The 17,027-nt window shown below is 42.0% G+C and overlaps 1 protein-coding gene across 8 annotated transcripts in view; it reads left to right on the top strand.

The window, feature by feature from the left end:
* PKN2 (protein kinase N2) overlaps positions 1-17,027 on the top strand; it is a 226,402-nt gene that overhangs the window by 153,549 nt on the left and 55,826 nt on the right. For all 8 annotated transcript variants that reach the window (XM_033915236.1, XM_033915237.1, XM_033915234.1 and 5 more), the window contains 3 exons: positions 233-415; positions 2,817-2,926; positions 15,370-15,513. In XM_033915236.1, coding sequence (XP_033771127.1) covers positions 233-415; positions 2,817-2,926; positions 15,370-15,513 — 437 coding nt within the window. The remainder of the gene's footprint in view (positions 1-232; positions 416-2,816; positions 2,927-15,369; positions 15,514-17,027) is intronic.

Below are 17,027 nucleotides of genomic sequence, written 5' to 3'. Positions count from 1 at the left end.
CATTGAATATCTGCGGCCAACCTGCTGATTGTGAGTTAAGTGGACAGGAGTCTCACCTATCTGTTTAAATCATTGTGAATATCGGGCCTGTATAATATAATATTATCCTTAGAATGAAGATAAAGATAAATTGAATTGAGGTTTGCTGCCATTAATCTAGAAGAAACCGTCAAGCACAATAGTTTTGATAAATGATGACTAGAAAATAAAATGTTTTTATTCTGTTTTATAGGTACTCTAGAAGTTAGACTCATGGGTTGCCAGGATATTTTGGAGAATGTCCCTGGACGATCAAAAGCCACATCAGCTACCCTACCCTGGAGTCCAAGTGATGTCAGATCGTCATTTATGAGCAGAGCTAGTAAAACTAAAAGTGGAAGTAGTCGAAATCTTCTAAAAGCAGATGACTTTTCCAGTTCAGTAGCTTCATCAATTTTTTATTTTTTTTTTACAGTATATAGTCATTGAAAAGTTCTAGCATGTCATCTTATACTACTCTCATACCTGTTCTGCTATGCCTCTGCTACTTCTGAAATAATTTGCAGAACAGGCAGCATATTTTTAATCTAGCCAGAAATGGACTTTGTAGAAGAGACTCAATATGTAGAGTATTTATATAAGGCGGTTTAAAATGGCTTTGCAATGTTATAAAAATCAGTTGCGTCAATATTCAGCCACCTCAAGTCAGTGTGTGGTGTTGGGTTTTGTTTTTTTTTACTTCTACTGTGGTGGTCAAAAAATATCCAGTACCTGTGCAAACAGCATACGATTCTTTACAAATGGGTTCTGTACTCCATCTTGCGAGTTGGATTGCAGAAGCTGTCATTATTCTCAGCTCCGCCTCCTTTTCTCCCTGGGCAGTGTTCTCTCTCTTCAGTCTTAACTTCTGCAAGCAAGTTGAGAAGGTGTCTTCATTTGCTCTGCACTGGATTTCTTATTTTCTGGTTAAATTCCAATTTTTTTCATGATATTTTCCCATGCTGAGATGTTCCCAGTAATTCTGGGATAAATCTGCCTGGGGAGAGGATCTAGATGTTGGGATCTGTAGCCAGGAGGGCACCCCTTCTGAAAGGGCCAACCTGCAGTATCACTTGAAAGCTCAGGGATAGGTCCCATGGCCGCTGAGTTTGAACAGCTGTTCACACCTCCAAAGGTGAAGTCTCTGGTGGCACAGGTTACAAGGAGAACTTCTTTACCTAGCCAAGGTGGAGTAATACTGAAGGATACGCAGAACTGCAGGACGGACCTGGTCCTCAAAAGGCAATTTGAAGTGTTGGCCTTGGGCCTTAAAGTAGCGGCTTTGGCATTCTTTGTGGTGCGAGCCTACCATAAGATGCTACACCAGACTACGTTTGCAATGGAGGCCATTTATGCCCCCCCGTGGTACTCACCCTAAGCCAACGGCAGAAACTAGGGAAATGTGATGATGTTGGAGGTAACATATACAACAAACGTTATTAACCAAACAACATTCAAATAGCAGCGTGCCACTCAATAAAGTCATTCATACCTTGGGACTGAACAGTCTGTAATTTAAAAATCCAGAATTGCTCCCGGAGTTGTAAACGTGACAATCTATCCCCCCTGAAATCATCAGCTATTTTCTCTATGATACACCATCTAAGGCAGTGGTTCTCAACCCTGTCCTGGGGACCCCCCAGCCAGCCAGGTTTTTAAGATATCCCTAATGAATATGCATGAGAGAGATTTGCATACCTGCCACTTCCATTATATGCAAATCTCTCTCATGCATATTCATTAGGGATATCTTGAAAACCCGACTGGCTGGGGGGTCCCCAAGACAGGGTTGAGAGCCACTGATCTAAGGTCAAGAAATGCATTGGGGTACCAGGGGAGAAGTACATGATTTAGTGTTAATTCTGCTTCTGTGTTCAATCAGTTTGACCCTTATTGTCTCCTGAGTATGACCCACATAAATCAAACCACATGGGCACCTAATAACATAAATAACCCATGTGAACTTGCAATTAGTATTTGCTCTTAAAATATAGGATTTATTAGTACCTGGATTAGTCCATGTGGTGCAAGTAGTAGTAATCAGATACATGTAACAGCTACCACAGGGACTATTGTACTTATACTAGGTTTAGTGGAAAAACTTGAGTGAACAATACGGTCAGCAATATTCTTTGGCTGTGAATACGCCACACATGGTGGCGTATACTAGCTATAACAGAAGCTTGATCAGAAAATGTACTAACACACACCAACAACTTCTCACTGGGTATCTCTCTCGGCTGTAACAATGGTACATCATCAGTAGCGCACAGGACAATTGCGCCCCGATAATTCCGCTCTGTCAGATGCACACGCCGACAAGTGTGCGCATGAAGGGAGTGTGATTCTCGGGGCAAAATTGTAAATGGAGGGGGGGGGGGTTGTGGCAATCGTGTAATTCAGAGTGCATCGGCATCCCCATGATTATAGTGAGGGGGTTTCCCCCACACCCCCTCCCCCCCCTCAGAGCAGAAACAGGAAACGTTTGAGTTCGCGTGAGGAGAGCGCGAGTTGTAAGTGTAGTGGGGAGTTCCCCCCACACACTCCCTCAGCGAGAGCGCGAGTGTAGTAGGGATTTCCCCCCAAACCCCTCTCAGAATGCAAAAGGGAAGGAAATAGGGCAGCGTGCATTTGTCCTGCACGCAAATGTGATTGTCAGCGCGCCAGTGTCCTGGGTGCATTTGACAGGTCACCAGTGATCTCTTTTAAATGCAATTTCTGTTGAAGTTTTTAACAGTGGAGTTTTGTGCTTTATGAAATATTTTTAAGTTTTTAAATTTGGCATAATTTTCTTTCAGGTGAGATATGTGCTGTGTTGAAGCTGGACAACACTGTGGTTGGTCAAACCAACTGGAAGCCAATTTCCAACCAGTCATGGGATCAGAAGTTTACACTGGAGCTAGATAGGGTGAGATTAATGCAATGTACTTTTGCCAGGAGGGATCATAGTAGCGTGTTTGTAAGCTAATAATAATTTGAGGCACACTTTGATGTTATTGAGATAATGTAATTATAAAATGTCTTTCAGAGACTTCTTTAGAAGAGGTTAGTGATTTCCCTTTAGAAAAATGAGTTGTTCTGGTTCCTTACAGTTCGTAATATACTATAGGACTTCATTACTTTATTTAATGTGATTCTTCATTTCCCATTGACTGGCTGCCTTTCTGCATTTCTCAGGCATAAATTGCCAAGTTTCGTTTAGTCAAAAAAGAAAGCTTTTGGAAAAAAAAATCATTGAATAAACTGGTTCAAAAACAATTAAACAAAACTAAAATAAAGAAGGCTCATATTATGAAATTGTGCCGGTTATATTTATTATATCAAAAATCAATTAGGGGAAAACTTAAGTATATGGGCTCCTTTTATCAAGCCGCACTAGCGGTTAAACACGCATAATACCGCGCGCTAAACCGTCGGCCGCGCTAGCCGCTACTGTCTCCCTTGAGTAGGCAGTAGTTTTTAGGCCAGCGCAGGTGTTAACGTGTGATGAAACGTCACGCGTGTTAACCCCGCTAGCGTGGCTTGATAAAAGGAGCCCTATGTGTCAAGACAATTGGGGTGTAAGTTAATTTAACACAACCAAAAATAGGAGTCAGAGGTCCAACTGTCTGCAGTAAAAAACAATCCAAAGTAAACAAAACAGAAGACTGCAGACCTTGTACACGATGCAGGCAGACTTTATTTATAACAAGTAAATCATTAATTAAAAACCTCTTTCTAGGCAAGGGACCCAACACGGTCCGTGTTTCGTACAATCTTCATCAGGGGTCCTATTAGTCTTTTCAGCGTGTCACCAACGTCGCAGGTTCCACAGCGTGTCACCAGCGTTTTAGTTCCTACAGCGTGTCACTTTTATCGCTATTTATCCAAGGTTACCCCTTTGATACCTTTTTCTTTTTACCTAATAGGACCCCTGATGAAGATTGTGCGTAAGTTAATTTAAAACATTGTGGTCTTGTACATTGGAGATTTTCTCTAGCAAACTCTTTACCTCTTTTATAAAGTTTATCTGCAACTTTTCTGAATTTTTTTTTTCTGAAATTGGATTAATCATATTTTTGTTAAATGGAATATCGGACTCGCTATTAGATTATACCTTTTGGTGGAACTCTCTGAGTATGTATCATAGATTTGAATCCTATGCATATGAGAAGAGAGTTACATTCCGAACCTGCATGAACTTGAAATACAACAAATCTCCATGGTCATTCTTAGACTCCTATGTACGCTCATCTTCTTAGACACTCCTGTTATCCTTTTCTTCTCCTCTCTTCTCTCTTTCATTTTTCTTTCCTTTTTCTTTACTGCTCTCTCTCATCTTTATCTTATATATCCCTTACATACATTTTTAATAATTGGAGCCTTTGCTCCTATACAGTTAAACATAGATTTATATATTTTATATACAGAAAGCTTTATTTTGTTTCTATGTACTTTAAATGATTCTTGTATCCTTTAAAATACTTAATAAAAATTATTGAACTGGAATATCGGACTTGATCCTTATCATAGAGCATTTTTGTGATGCTAGCTTCATGGGCTAAGATTTATCTATTGGGGATTGGAATGGAACTTGATAAACTGATTTACATATATACAGGTAATTTTTTAAAATTACAAATTATATACATTTAAGCAAAAATGAATTTGAAATAAGAAAACAGAAAAACATAATGGCCTCCTTTTACTAAACTGTGCTAGCGATTTTTAGCGCCGGGAGCTAGGCTAGGCTGGGCCAATCAGGCCTTAGGATTATTGGGGATGGGCGAACCCGCTATGCCTAAGGCCTGATTGGTCCAGGCTTCTAGAGCCTGGGCCAATCAGGCCTTAGATTTAGCGGGGATGGGCTGGGAAGGGGCGGGCCCATTTAATTTCCACGAGGCGGGCCTGTCGGCTGGATGGTCCAGCCGACCAACATGTAAAGGTTAGTTGGGGGAGGGAGGTTAGTTTTGGGGGGGGGGGGTCGTTGGGTCAGCGGGCTTTCCAGCAGGAGGATTGGGCATCCTCCTGCCGGCGATTACCAGTTTGGGGGGGAGGGGGGTTCCAGGGAGGTTCCGGCAGGAGGATTGGGCGGCCACTATACATATTGCAGCAGGGAGATCCCTTGCTGCCATAAGTATAGCGGCCGCGTCTAATTTAACCCGATTCTCTAACTGGTGTCTGTACCATGGACGCCGGTTACAGAATCGGGGTTTAGTGTAGGACCGATTCTGTATAGGACACCTCTCCTGGGCGTCCTATACAGAATCAGGGCCTAAATGTCTACAGCCAGAATATGTCAATTATGGGAATTTACTACTACCCCTTCCAATTCCCTTGTCATCAAAAATTTCTGCAACTGTTTTGCATCAAAGAAAATTTAATTTCTATCATTTAAAAATAAGCAACATTTAGCAGGAAATTTCAGAATATATGTACCACATATTGCCAGAATTCTTGCCTAAAGGACAAGAACTAATTTCTTCACTTTTGTGTCACTTGAGACAAATCAGGAAATATACGAATTATACATCTAAAGAATTTCTCATGACTGAAGTAAAGACGTAAAACATAATTTCTGTTATACTCCAAGGCAAATGCTTGAGAAACATAGATCTTCCAGTAAAAACTTCAAGGGAATTCTCTAAAAAAAATCTGTCAAATTTAGAGAATCAGGAAATACCTGTGTTTAACTTATAGGAACAGATGATCCATGAACTCAAGGAAGAGTCAAATAGAAACTTAGAAACATGATGGCAGATAAAGACCAAATGGTCCATCCAGTCTGTCCATCCACAGTATTCACTATCTCCTCTACCAAGAGATTCCATGTGCCTGGCCCATGCTTTCTTAAATTCAGACAGTCTTTTTCTGGTCCACCTCAACCGGGAAACTATTCCACACATCTAACACCCTTTCTGTTTAAAAAAAAAAGTATTTCCTTAGCTTATTCCTGATCCTGTCACCTCTTAACTTCATCCTGTGCCCTCTCATTCTGGAGCAGCCATTCAGTTGAAATAGACTCACCTCATATGCATCTTTATCATATCTCTCCTCTCCCGCCTTTCCTCCAAAGTATATATATTGTAGCGGGGCCGGTTCCTATGACTCCGTTAGGCTCTTATCCCCGCTCACGATAGCGCTCCTTCCGCGTGCTTCCCGTAAAGAAGGAAGTCCTGCTGGTCCAAATTCACTCTCAGGCATGAAACACAAAATCAAAAAGAGTCAGTTTACATTTCAAATACCAATCACTTTATTGAGATTTGATGCCCAGGGTTGACTTTCAATAAGTCTCAACTCCCAAACAAAACATAAGTCCAGGAAACAAAAATAGAGCTGATAGTAAAAAAACAAAGTCAGAACTCAGCTCTCACCTTCATCAGGTATTTATATAAAAGTATCATAAACACCCTCTGCAATCCTATTGACTTCAGAAGGAAAGGGTCAATTCCAAAGTACTACTGCTTTAAAGTCAGTCAAGTAAGCAGAGCCAATGTTAACAAGCACTACTGTGCTGTGTCCAAGCCTTAGAAGTAAGCAGGCTTGGTCCCAACCAGCTCAATCGCAGCTGGTGGGGGAGGAGAGTAAGTGAATCCACAATTATACTTTCTGTAGTACAGAAATGGCCCCACAAACCCAACCAGTATGGAAGGTGGATTCTCCCCATAGATTACTTCCCTCCTGCACACTATAACAGCCACAGTCCATGCAACCCTAGAACCTTTAGTTCAGAAAACAAAAACGTTTTTTTTTTTTTCTTCTTTTTTTCTTCTTTAAATGAACAAGCCAGCACAAGTCCCTTTCAGTTCCCAGCAGAACACCTCTCCCAAACCATATCCCAGCAAAGAGATACTGTTCTATTTCACACTACCCAGCCCTGCCACTTAACTCTCTTCCATGAAGATATCTTCAGGCAGTTCGGTAGGCTCTAAACAGTCCATGGGTTCTGGCACTGCTGACTGGCTGGCCACAGGGTCTGTGTCTGCTTCAATCATTTCTACGTCCTGGACCTCAGGAGAACAATCAGGAGAGACCTCTCTCTGGGCTGGCTTGGAGTACACTGCCTTTCTCCTTCTCAGAGCAGCCTCTAAATTGTCAAGGTGAACACGCCCTGCTCTCTGAGGGGGAGGGGCAGCCTGCACAGTTTGCCTAGCTTTCCTGGGGCTTTTAATTATTCCCTTCAGCTGAGAACTCACAGAGGGAGGAGAATTCCTCCTGGGCTGTTCTAAGCTGTTCTCCTCACCTTCCTCTATTCCCTGGAGATCAGTTCCATCAGGAAACAAGGGCAACATAGATTTCTCTCTATGTTTGGTCACAGTCCTATCCCCGTGGTTGGCTCTCTGTATGGCCAACCCAGGTTTAGCAAAAGCCTGTTCTGGCACAAGCTTCACCCTCGGGATAGGACTGTGACAATATATTGAGATCTTTAAGTCTCTCCTCATATGCCTTATGACGAAGACCACTGACCATTTTAGTAGCCTTCCTCTGCACTATACGATGGGAGGGATGTTATTGACTGAAAGTACCCAAGAAAGGGGATAATAGTGGACAAGACAATGAAGCCGGCATAGTACGCAGCGGCCGCTAAGAGAGCGATTAGAATGCTAGGTATAATTAAGAAGGGTATTACAATCAGAACGAAAGAAGTTATCCTGCCGTTGTATCGGGCGATGGTGCGTCCGCATCTAGAGTACTGCGTCCAATATTGGTCGCCATACCTTAAGAAGGATATGGCGATACTCAAGAGGGTTCAGAGGAAAGCAACGCGTTTGATAAAAAGGTATGGAAAACCTTTCATACACTGAGAGACTGGAGAAACTGGGCTCTTTTCCCTGGAGAAGAGGAGGATTAGAGGGGATATGATAGAGACTTACAAGATCATGAAAGGCATAGAGAAAGTGGAGAGGGACAGATTCTTCGAACTTTTGAAAACTACCAGAACGAGAGGGCATTCGAAAAAGCTGAAAGGGGACAGATTCAAAACCAATGCTAGGAAGTTTTTCTTCACCCAGCGGGTGGTGGACACCTGGAATGAGCTTCCAGAGGGCATGATACGACAGAGTACAGTATTAAGGTTCAAGAAGAGATTGGACAATTTTCTGAAGGAAAAGGGGATAGAGGGGTATAGATAGAGGACTAATACACAGGTCCTGGACCTGTTGGGCCGCCGCGCGAGCGGACTGCTGGGCACGATGGACCCCTGGTCTGACCCAGCAGTGGCACTTATTATGTTCTTATATCTTTTTGAAGGTGCAGTCTCCAGAATTGTACACTGATCATACTTCTCTCTACACTCCAGAATTTTTCCTACTGGTCATACTTCTCTCTATGCACCCAAGCATCCTTCTAGCTTTTGCTGTCACCTTTACAAACTCTTTGGTCTCCTTAAGATCACAAACAAACAAAAAAAGAGGCACTGGATAATCAAATCCAACCATGCAGTCACAAATTCTTTATTTATAGTTTGAATCAAAGTTCAATGATAGGGTTCAATTATGATCCTTAAAATACTAAAACAAAGAAAGTCCCAACTTGGATCTGAGTTTCGGTGATTTTGTCGCCCTCTTCAGGGGACAATTATAAACTAAAAAATATAACATATGTACATTTTAATAAATAAGACCACATTAAAGACCTGCTCTCAAGTTTTACAAACATCTCCGGGATTGTTCTTAATTCAGAACAACTTCAGGTTTTAAATAAAGGTCTCTCCTTTGTCCCGACTGTCCGTCACAATGATTTTCAAGCTTGTTGTGACATAGTTGTTGAACTTCCAGGAGGTAGGGATGCTAAATGCTGCTCTGGGCTAAACAAAGCCTGGAGGTCCGCTGCTACTCCAGCCCCCTCCCCCCAATAGCAGGAATTGTGGCAACATCTTGAGGGGTGAGCAAACCTGATATCTTAGCCTTGTCAATTGCATTGGAGCTCAAGTAGGTTTTACAGGATACAGTACACTGATTCAGAACATGTGTTCATCCTCAACACCATCTTGGCCCCTACATGTACTTATTTTGTACCTGGAGCATTGGAGAGTTAAGTGACTTGCCCAGAGTCCAAAGAACAGCAGTGGGAATTAAACCCAATTCCCCTCCACTAACCATTAGGTTCTTCTGCACTGCAATACATTTTTAAGTTCACAAGTGACATCAGCATGATAGTGCCAGTGCTATTTCTGAACAGGCAAGCAGCCAGTTTCCTACTTACAGACCCACCCAGAAACTCTAAGCAGTATTTTCAATAGGCCCTAGTTTTCTAGCCTTTCATGTTCTACAATACAATATACCATTTCCTTCATCATGAAAATCTATATAGCAAAGAGTTTTGAGATAATCTGGAGTTATTTATACAATAAATAACACTACTAAATAGCCTTCTGAGAAACATTTGAAAGTGTGATTTTTCTTTTCTTCCCTATAAGACCACATTCCCTATAAATCAATTTGTTTTAGATTTTGGGGAATTTTGCTTAGTCAGTTTGTGGTTGTTATTTATGTCATATGATATAACCTAAAGAATATCCTTTTCAATGATAGTACAAATACAGAGTATGATCCTTTTCAGGAAAGGAGGGCAGACATCATACAAACATTTTTGAATCCTTTTCCTGTGTACCTGCCAATCTATCATCTTTATTGCCCTCTTTCTCATCCCCCATTGAAAGCAGAGTAAGTAAGCCAAAGCTCCCTTTCGTTAGAAGTGCTTCTCTTCACTCATGGTACATGCTACATTGTACATAAGCAGTAGATTAGAAAAGAGGGGAAGACAGCTGCAAGGACAAAGATGTTGTGTTCAAGCACTCTGTCCCTTTGTAGCTGCAGTTGGCATCTCCCATTCTTCCACTGTCATCAAACCTGCCTTTGCTTCCTGCTTGCCAACAGGTCTCTGCTTTGTACAGCTGCAGCTCAGTTTATGAGGAAGGTAATAAGGGAAATAGAAGCAGCTGGAATAGGGAGTTGAAAGGAAATGTTAAGGAGTTACAGAGGCACAGGCAAGGTGAAATGAAGGAGAAGTTAAAATGACAGGAGGTGTTTAAGAACTGCTTGAGAGATGGTTGCTTCCACCCTTTGGAACTCAGCCCCGAACTCGTTATGAGAGACAACCACCCTTGAGAAATTCAAGTCTTCTCTTAAGACGTTACTCTTTAAAGATGCTTTCCAAGCTTAGCTGTCCTTCTAAGGATTTTTAAACTTTTCTTAGTCCATTTCTTTTGGACTTGCATGTTTATTACCCTGCCCTCTTGTTCTTTCCCGTTTTTTTTCAAAGTTCTCCAGAACCTTCAAATTTATTTATTTATTTAAAACATTTATAATCTGCTATTCTCCAAAGCGACTCACAGTTTAACATACATAGTTTTAGACACATACGCCTAATTTTGCTTCAGAACTGGCTGGGATGAAGTCCTCAGGCTCCTTTATACCTAATTCATGCCAGGTTTGCTATGGATGGGCACTCAAACAGCACACGTGTGCCACATGCCATGCAGCACGTGAAGAGGGGCAGGAATAGTTGGCTTGGTCTCCCTTTCCTCTCTAGGGCTGAGGAATGGTCAAGGTATCCCAAAGTTGGGAGTAAATCCCTTCCAGAGCTCCAGACTGGCAGTCCTTACAAGCACAGGAGTGTGGAGGTCGCAGAGCTCACAAGATGCAAGCTGGAGCCATCTAAAGAAGACTCAGTGCTGGCTCATTTTCTCCAGAATTTGTTGATCTGATATGGAGGGCTTATCTAGAAGGACGAGATCCCCAAAGGAAGTCAGGCAGAACACCAGGAGGCACAGGAGGGGGCTTGGATTTCCAAGGCACATCTACCTCAGTCTCAAAGCCTGGCCAGAATCCAGCGGGCCTTTATGAGGGAGTCTCAGACAATGAAGAGTCTATTTGTATGCCTCAACTGTCACAGAGCAAGCCCTCCCTTTCAGGAAATGCAGGATCGCAGGCCAGTGCGAGTGCATACGATATAGTAGTTGCCCTTGATAAAGGGAATGACGTCAAAGTCTGCCAGCTACTCAGACCCTCAGCTCTGGTTGAGCTTATTGCGGGCTCTTTGTAGGAGTTCAGCTTGGACTCCCAGCAGGTCCTCTGTGCTCCATAATGAGTGGACCGAGAGCCAAGTCTTCCTCATTTCTTTGGTATCCTGACATCCGTACATTACTCAGGTAGCATTGGGATGCTCTTGATGAGTCCTTTAAAATAGCCAAGAAAATAGCTCGGCTGTAACCAGTGGCACGGGAGTGTCAGCAGATGTTCGCTCAGCCTAAGATAAATTCCTTGGTAGTGCAGGTAGCCAAATGCACATTCCTACTAAGTGAGGGAAGCGTGGTATTAAAGGATATGCAGGATTGCTAGCCTTGAATATCATAGCAACTGCAGCAGCTTCTTTTCTGACACGTACGTGTCGTACCAGGTGGCGGGGACTCAAGCTGGCTGAGCTCCTATTAGCTGGACTACATAGCAGCTGCTCTCTATGACATCATCAGTCATGGGAAAAGTTTCGGCTTATTCGATCTTAGTCTGGAGCCTCCTCTCAGATCCTCCAGTGAGCCAGACAGAGATTCTCAGGCCCCAGGCAGAGCTAGTTTTTGTTCCATTCCAACCTCCAAGAAAGCACAATGATGCCAGGTCCCAAGCACTTCACCTGATGATAGGGGGACAGCTCTCAGAGTTTGCAGAGGCCTGGGCGCAGATCTCGTCAGACTGTCAGGTGCTGGAGGTCATTCATATCAATTACAAGCTTGATTTCACCCAGTCCCTAATAGACTGGTTTGTGGTCTCCATGGTGGGGCGACCACAGAAAACAAGCAAGGTCGCAGCCACAGTTCATAGACTGTTAAATATTCAGGCAATATGTTTGAACTGCCCAAAAATTTGGGCACGGCAGATACATCATGCCCAAGAAAGGCTCATACAACTGGAGACCCATTCTAGATCTTTCACACGTCACTGCAGTGTTGAAAGTGCCGCACTTTCACATGGAGGCACTGGGGGAATTCTCTGGCTGCGCTAGATTTGACAAAGGCCTACCTGAACATTCTCATCTTCCAGAATACAGAAAGTTCCTGAAACTTCATGTCCTGTAAATTTATTACCCCCACCTCCCCCCCGCGCCATGCCCCCCCCTGCACCAGGCACCCCTGAGCCACCATCCACCCCCGTAAACCCCCCAAAATGGCAGGAGGGATGCCCAATCCCTTCTGCCCCACAGAACACTCCCTCGCCATGCCCCCCCTGCGCCAGGCATCCTCAAGCCATCGTCTCCCCTGAACCCCTAAAAAATGGCAGGAGGGATGCCCATTCCCTCCTGCCACTGGATGCCCCCCAAACCTCCCCCGTACCTTTTTAAAAAGTTGGAAGCAGGAAGCCCACTCTGAGGCTCCTGCTTCAGACCTGCCAATCATAAATGACTGGGCTTCCCCTCCCTGGTGCATCATGTAATATATGAGGAGGGGCCAAAGGCCCTAACTGGTTCAGACGCTTAAGGCCCCTCCCAAGTGGTGGGGCCTTAAGCGTCTGAGCCAATCAGGCCTTAAGCACCTCTCTCTGTATCCAGGATACTGAGGGAGGAGTCTAAAGCCCTGATTGGTCAAGGCAATTCTTCAAGCCAATCTAGGCCTTAGGCTCCTCCTTCAGTATCCTGGATACAGAGGGAGATGCCTAAGGCCTGACAGGCTCCATCTCTGGCACTATTCAAATCCAGACTCAAAACCCACTTCTTTGAAGATGTTTTCAATTCCAAATTTTATCAATCTCTCTATAATTTCCCCACCTGAGCATAATGTATTGATGCAACTTCTTATTCAGTTTGTCTGTCTTGACTAGATTGTAATCTCTTTTGTGCAGGGACTGCGTATATCTAGTAGTGCTATAGAAATGATTAGCAGTAGTAGTAATAACCGTTTGAAATGATGTCTTGGCTCCTGGGGCCTTGGGTATTGAATTATTTTGGGTGTCTATGTTTTCCACATATGTCTAAGTCCATTGTTATTAAATTTGGTTCTACCAATTATTTAAGGGCAAAACATTATGTAGAGATTCTACTGGAATAAAATGGGAAGTTTGTGTTGTGATATCCAGTGGAATGCAAGATCATTTTAACTTCCTCCATTCTTATTGCTAACACTTTCATCATACTTGTTGTCATTCTAAGCTGAATTGTTATTTATTTATTTATAAATAAAAAAACAGTATTTTCATCAAGCCAGGTCATTAGATACTAGCATTCAAAACCCTGCTTGCTTACAAGTTCCCATTATGTAGCTGACATTATGTCATATACCCCAACCATAGTTTGCGCTCCTTGAACTAGGGTTGTTGAAACGTCCTCCTTAGCAACTGTTTGTTTAGAGGTGGTGTGTTACTGTGTCTTCTACTGTTTAGGGTCTTCATTACAGAACTACTCTGTTTCCAAATTCAGATTCATTTTTTTCATTATGGTTTATGATCAGTGGACCTCTGGAGAGGAGTGGGGGAGGAGAGGTTTTTTTTCATTTTATGTATGTATTGATTTAATTTGATTGTGGGAGTTTTTGTTTTTTAGTATTTTTCTTTGTTTTAATTTTCAAATTTTTATTGTTAACAGCTTTTTTTTATATTTTGGTAAAGCAATACGGTATATATCAAGCAAATAAAATACGAGGGCAAATCAAAAATTAAAGGCAATTGTTAAATTGTGCAATAACCAAAACAGAGCTAGCAAAATGCAACATATATACTTGTACATTGCCTGTTGGATAGTTTGTCCATGCATAGTGCAGCGCTCGGCCTTTAGTCGTGTGGCAGCCATGAGGTCAGAAACATGGACACTCCACTGCAAGATTGCACCATTGATTATGACAGGAGTTGCCATTCAACATATTACTAACAATTGGAAAGATCATAGCAGACTTAACTTTAATTTTTGGTGGAATTCGCTATGTCATTTATATAAAATGAACGTTCAATAGCGGTACAAAATGGAAATTATAAAAGTTTTATTAAAATATGGGAGCCATTAACATTGTTTTGTAATGAATAGATACCATTTTTCTTTTGAAGATACACCATGTAAGGAAGGGAGGGGGGAGGGGTTGTTTGGATAAAATGTTGAAATAAAATTAATAATAGGGATGGAGGGAGGGTAGGGTAAGGATTTCTTTTAAGTTAATAGAGGATAATGATAAGTTTTTCAAGTGTTTAACTAAGTGTTGTTTCTTATAATTCTTGTACACTTTATGAGAGGGTAAAATGAATTAAGAAAAATAGTGTTGGGAGGGTGGGTTATGGGTTTATATATATATATATATATATATATATATATATATATATATATATATACAATTGTTATTGTCTTGATGGATTTATCAAGTGTTGTTTCAGAGACTATGTATGATTTTTTTGTACACTTGTTGAATGATTAAAAAGGAATAAAGAATTAAAAAATAAAAAAAAAGAAAAACATCATGCAGTTGTGCACTTTCTTTGGGCAAGAGTGAAACCTGTGGAAATTCATCGTCAGATATTGGCTTAGTATGGACATAGCATCATGAATCAAAAAAAGGTTTATGAGAAGGTAAAAAGGTTTAAAGCGAGACGAAAAATGTAACCAATGAAGGTTGTTCTTGTCAACCATCAACATCATGCACACAAGAGCAGATTGACAGGGCAGGTGCCTTGATTAGAGAAGACCAATGGATAACGGTGTCTCAATTGGCTGCAAATTTGGATATCAGCTATGGATCTGCATGTGCCATAATGCTTGATGACTTGGGATACAGGAAGTCTACATACGATGGGTTCCCAAACAGCTTACTGATCTGCACAAGCAACAGTGTGTGGAGGGTATGACCCAGTTCCTGAGACAGTATGAAGAAGATCCAAGTATTCTGGAGAGAATAGTCACTGATCAAGGGACATGGGTGCCTCACTGTGACCCAGAGAGCAAAAGACAAAGCATGATGAAGTAAAGGAAGCGGTGCTTAACGGGCTTCAGGATTAGCCGAAAAACTTCTTCTCTGCAGGAATGCAAAACCTAGTTAAACAATACAACAAATGTGTCGTCTTGTGTGGAAAAGTGATATGTTCAGTGGCTCACAGGTACTTCTATTAAAACTGTTAAATGTATTTTGCTTTTACTTTTTGATTTACTCTCGTATAAACTATTCACCTAGGGCTCCTTTTACTAAGGTGCGCTAGCGTTTTTAGCGCACACAGGAAATTACCGTGCACTACGCTTCTAGAACTAACGCCAGCTCAATGCTGGCTTTAAGGTCTAACGCACGTGGCCATGTAGCACGCGCTATTCTGCGCGTTAAAGCCCTTAGTAAAAGGAGCCCCTAATGTTTTTTAACATATAAACTAAACGAACAACTCAAAACTTAATCATTTACCTTTCTTTTCTTAGTCTCGAGAATTAGAAATTTCAGTTTACTGGCGTGATTGGAGGTCTTTGTGTGCTGTAAAGTTTTTAAGGTTGGAAGACTTTCTGGACAACCAGCGGCATGGGATGTGCCTTTATCTTGAACCGCAGGGTACCTTGTTTGCAGAGGTAAGGAACTATTAAACTAAACTAAACCTTAAGTTTGTATACCGCATCATCTCCACAGAAGTAGAGCTCGGCACGGTTTACAGGAATTGATATAGAAAGGAACTCCAAAGAAAAGTAGAAGAACTTGGTACAGAGAAGTTTAGAGAGACTTAGTATATCGAAGAGGGAGAGGTCGTTACATTTTAGAGAAAAGCCACGTTTTTAAATGTTTTCGGAAGAGTTGGAGGGAGGTCAGACTCCGAAGCGGGATAGTAAAGCTGTTCCAGAGTTCGGTGATCCTGAAGAAAATTTTCCTGCATAGGATATGCCTTTTAAAGAGGGGAAGGATAGTTTGAATTTTTGAGTAGATCTGGTGGTGTTGGGATTCGAGGAGTTAACAAAAGTAGCTGAATTAGAACACTTCATAAGGTCTTATATATTGAAGCATTTTCTCCTATTTGGAATATGTGTGAAAAAATCACGTCCTTTGCATCATTTGTACTGCATAAGTATGTTTGGAGGCATAAGCAGTAGAATGGGCCAGCAGACTATGGCCCAGCCAATATTTTGCCTTACAATGAATCAACAATTAAAGAATTTGGGAGCAGGGCTGAATATTGGATTAAAAAAAAAAAACCAGGTAATGCTCTCTACCAAGGCATAATCCAGAAAGAAATTCGTTGTGTCCAATTAATATAAAACATTGCAGTGAAATTAATCTACCATGCAAAAAAATTTGATCACATCACTCCTCTCCTCCGCAAAGCACACTGGCTGCCCATCACACATCGCCTCTCCTATAAAATACTACTTCTTGCTTTCAAAACAAAACACTCCCACCAACCAGCTTTCATTGATAAACTTCTAATTAGAGAATGACACGGGGAAAAAATCTTTCCCCGTTACTGCACCGCCCCCGGCCCACCATCCTCTGCACCGCCCCGTCACCGCCGTTCCCTTCACCGCCACCCCTTTCACCGCCCCGTCACCGCCACTGCCATCCCATTCACCACCGCATCCATAAAAGCCTCAGACAGGTATGATTTTATATACTTATCTTTATTAACATATAAAGGAAACATTCTTTACAACTTTACAACTTACTTAACTATACAAAAACAAAACACAACCTGTACTAGCAGATTTAAACTAGCAAATAAAAAAAAAAAAAAAAAAAGAACCAGCTCCGTGCTGCAAGAGCAGCTCAACCGGACCCCTCCCTGCCCCCCCCCCCCTCGGGAACCCTGGGCAGGCAAACAGAAGGAAAGTGTGGGCCATTTCCATGGGCTACTGAACACGTGCTGGTCCTGGATTGAATTCCTCCAGTCTTGCAGCACGTGTTCAATAACTAGCAGATTAAAAAAAAAAAAGCTAGCAAATTTAAAGTAGCAGATTTAAACTAGCAGATTAAAAAAAACAGCTCCGTGCTGCAAGAGCAGCTCAACCGAACCCCCCCCCCTCCCCTCGGGAACCCTGGGCAGGCAAGCAGAAGGACCTTATCTCTTACAACGAGTTCTAAAACGAAGTTTCAGCTC

Source organism: Geotrypetes seraphini, chromosome 12 (genome assembly GCF_902459505.1).
Source record: "Geotrypetes seraphini chromosome 12, aGeoSer1.1, whole genome shotgun sequence".
In the NCBI taxonomy this organism is placed as follows: Eukaryota; Metazoa; Chordata; class Amphibia; order Gymnophiona; family Dermophiidae; genus Geotrypetes; species Geotrypetes seraphini.
The sequence above is the reverse complement of the archived record's forward strand: the minus strand, read 5'-3'. Positions and strand labels throughout refer to the sequence as shown.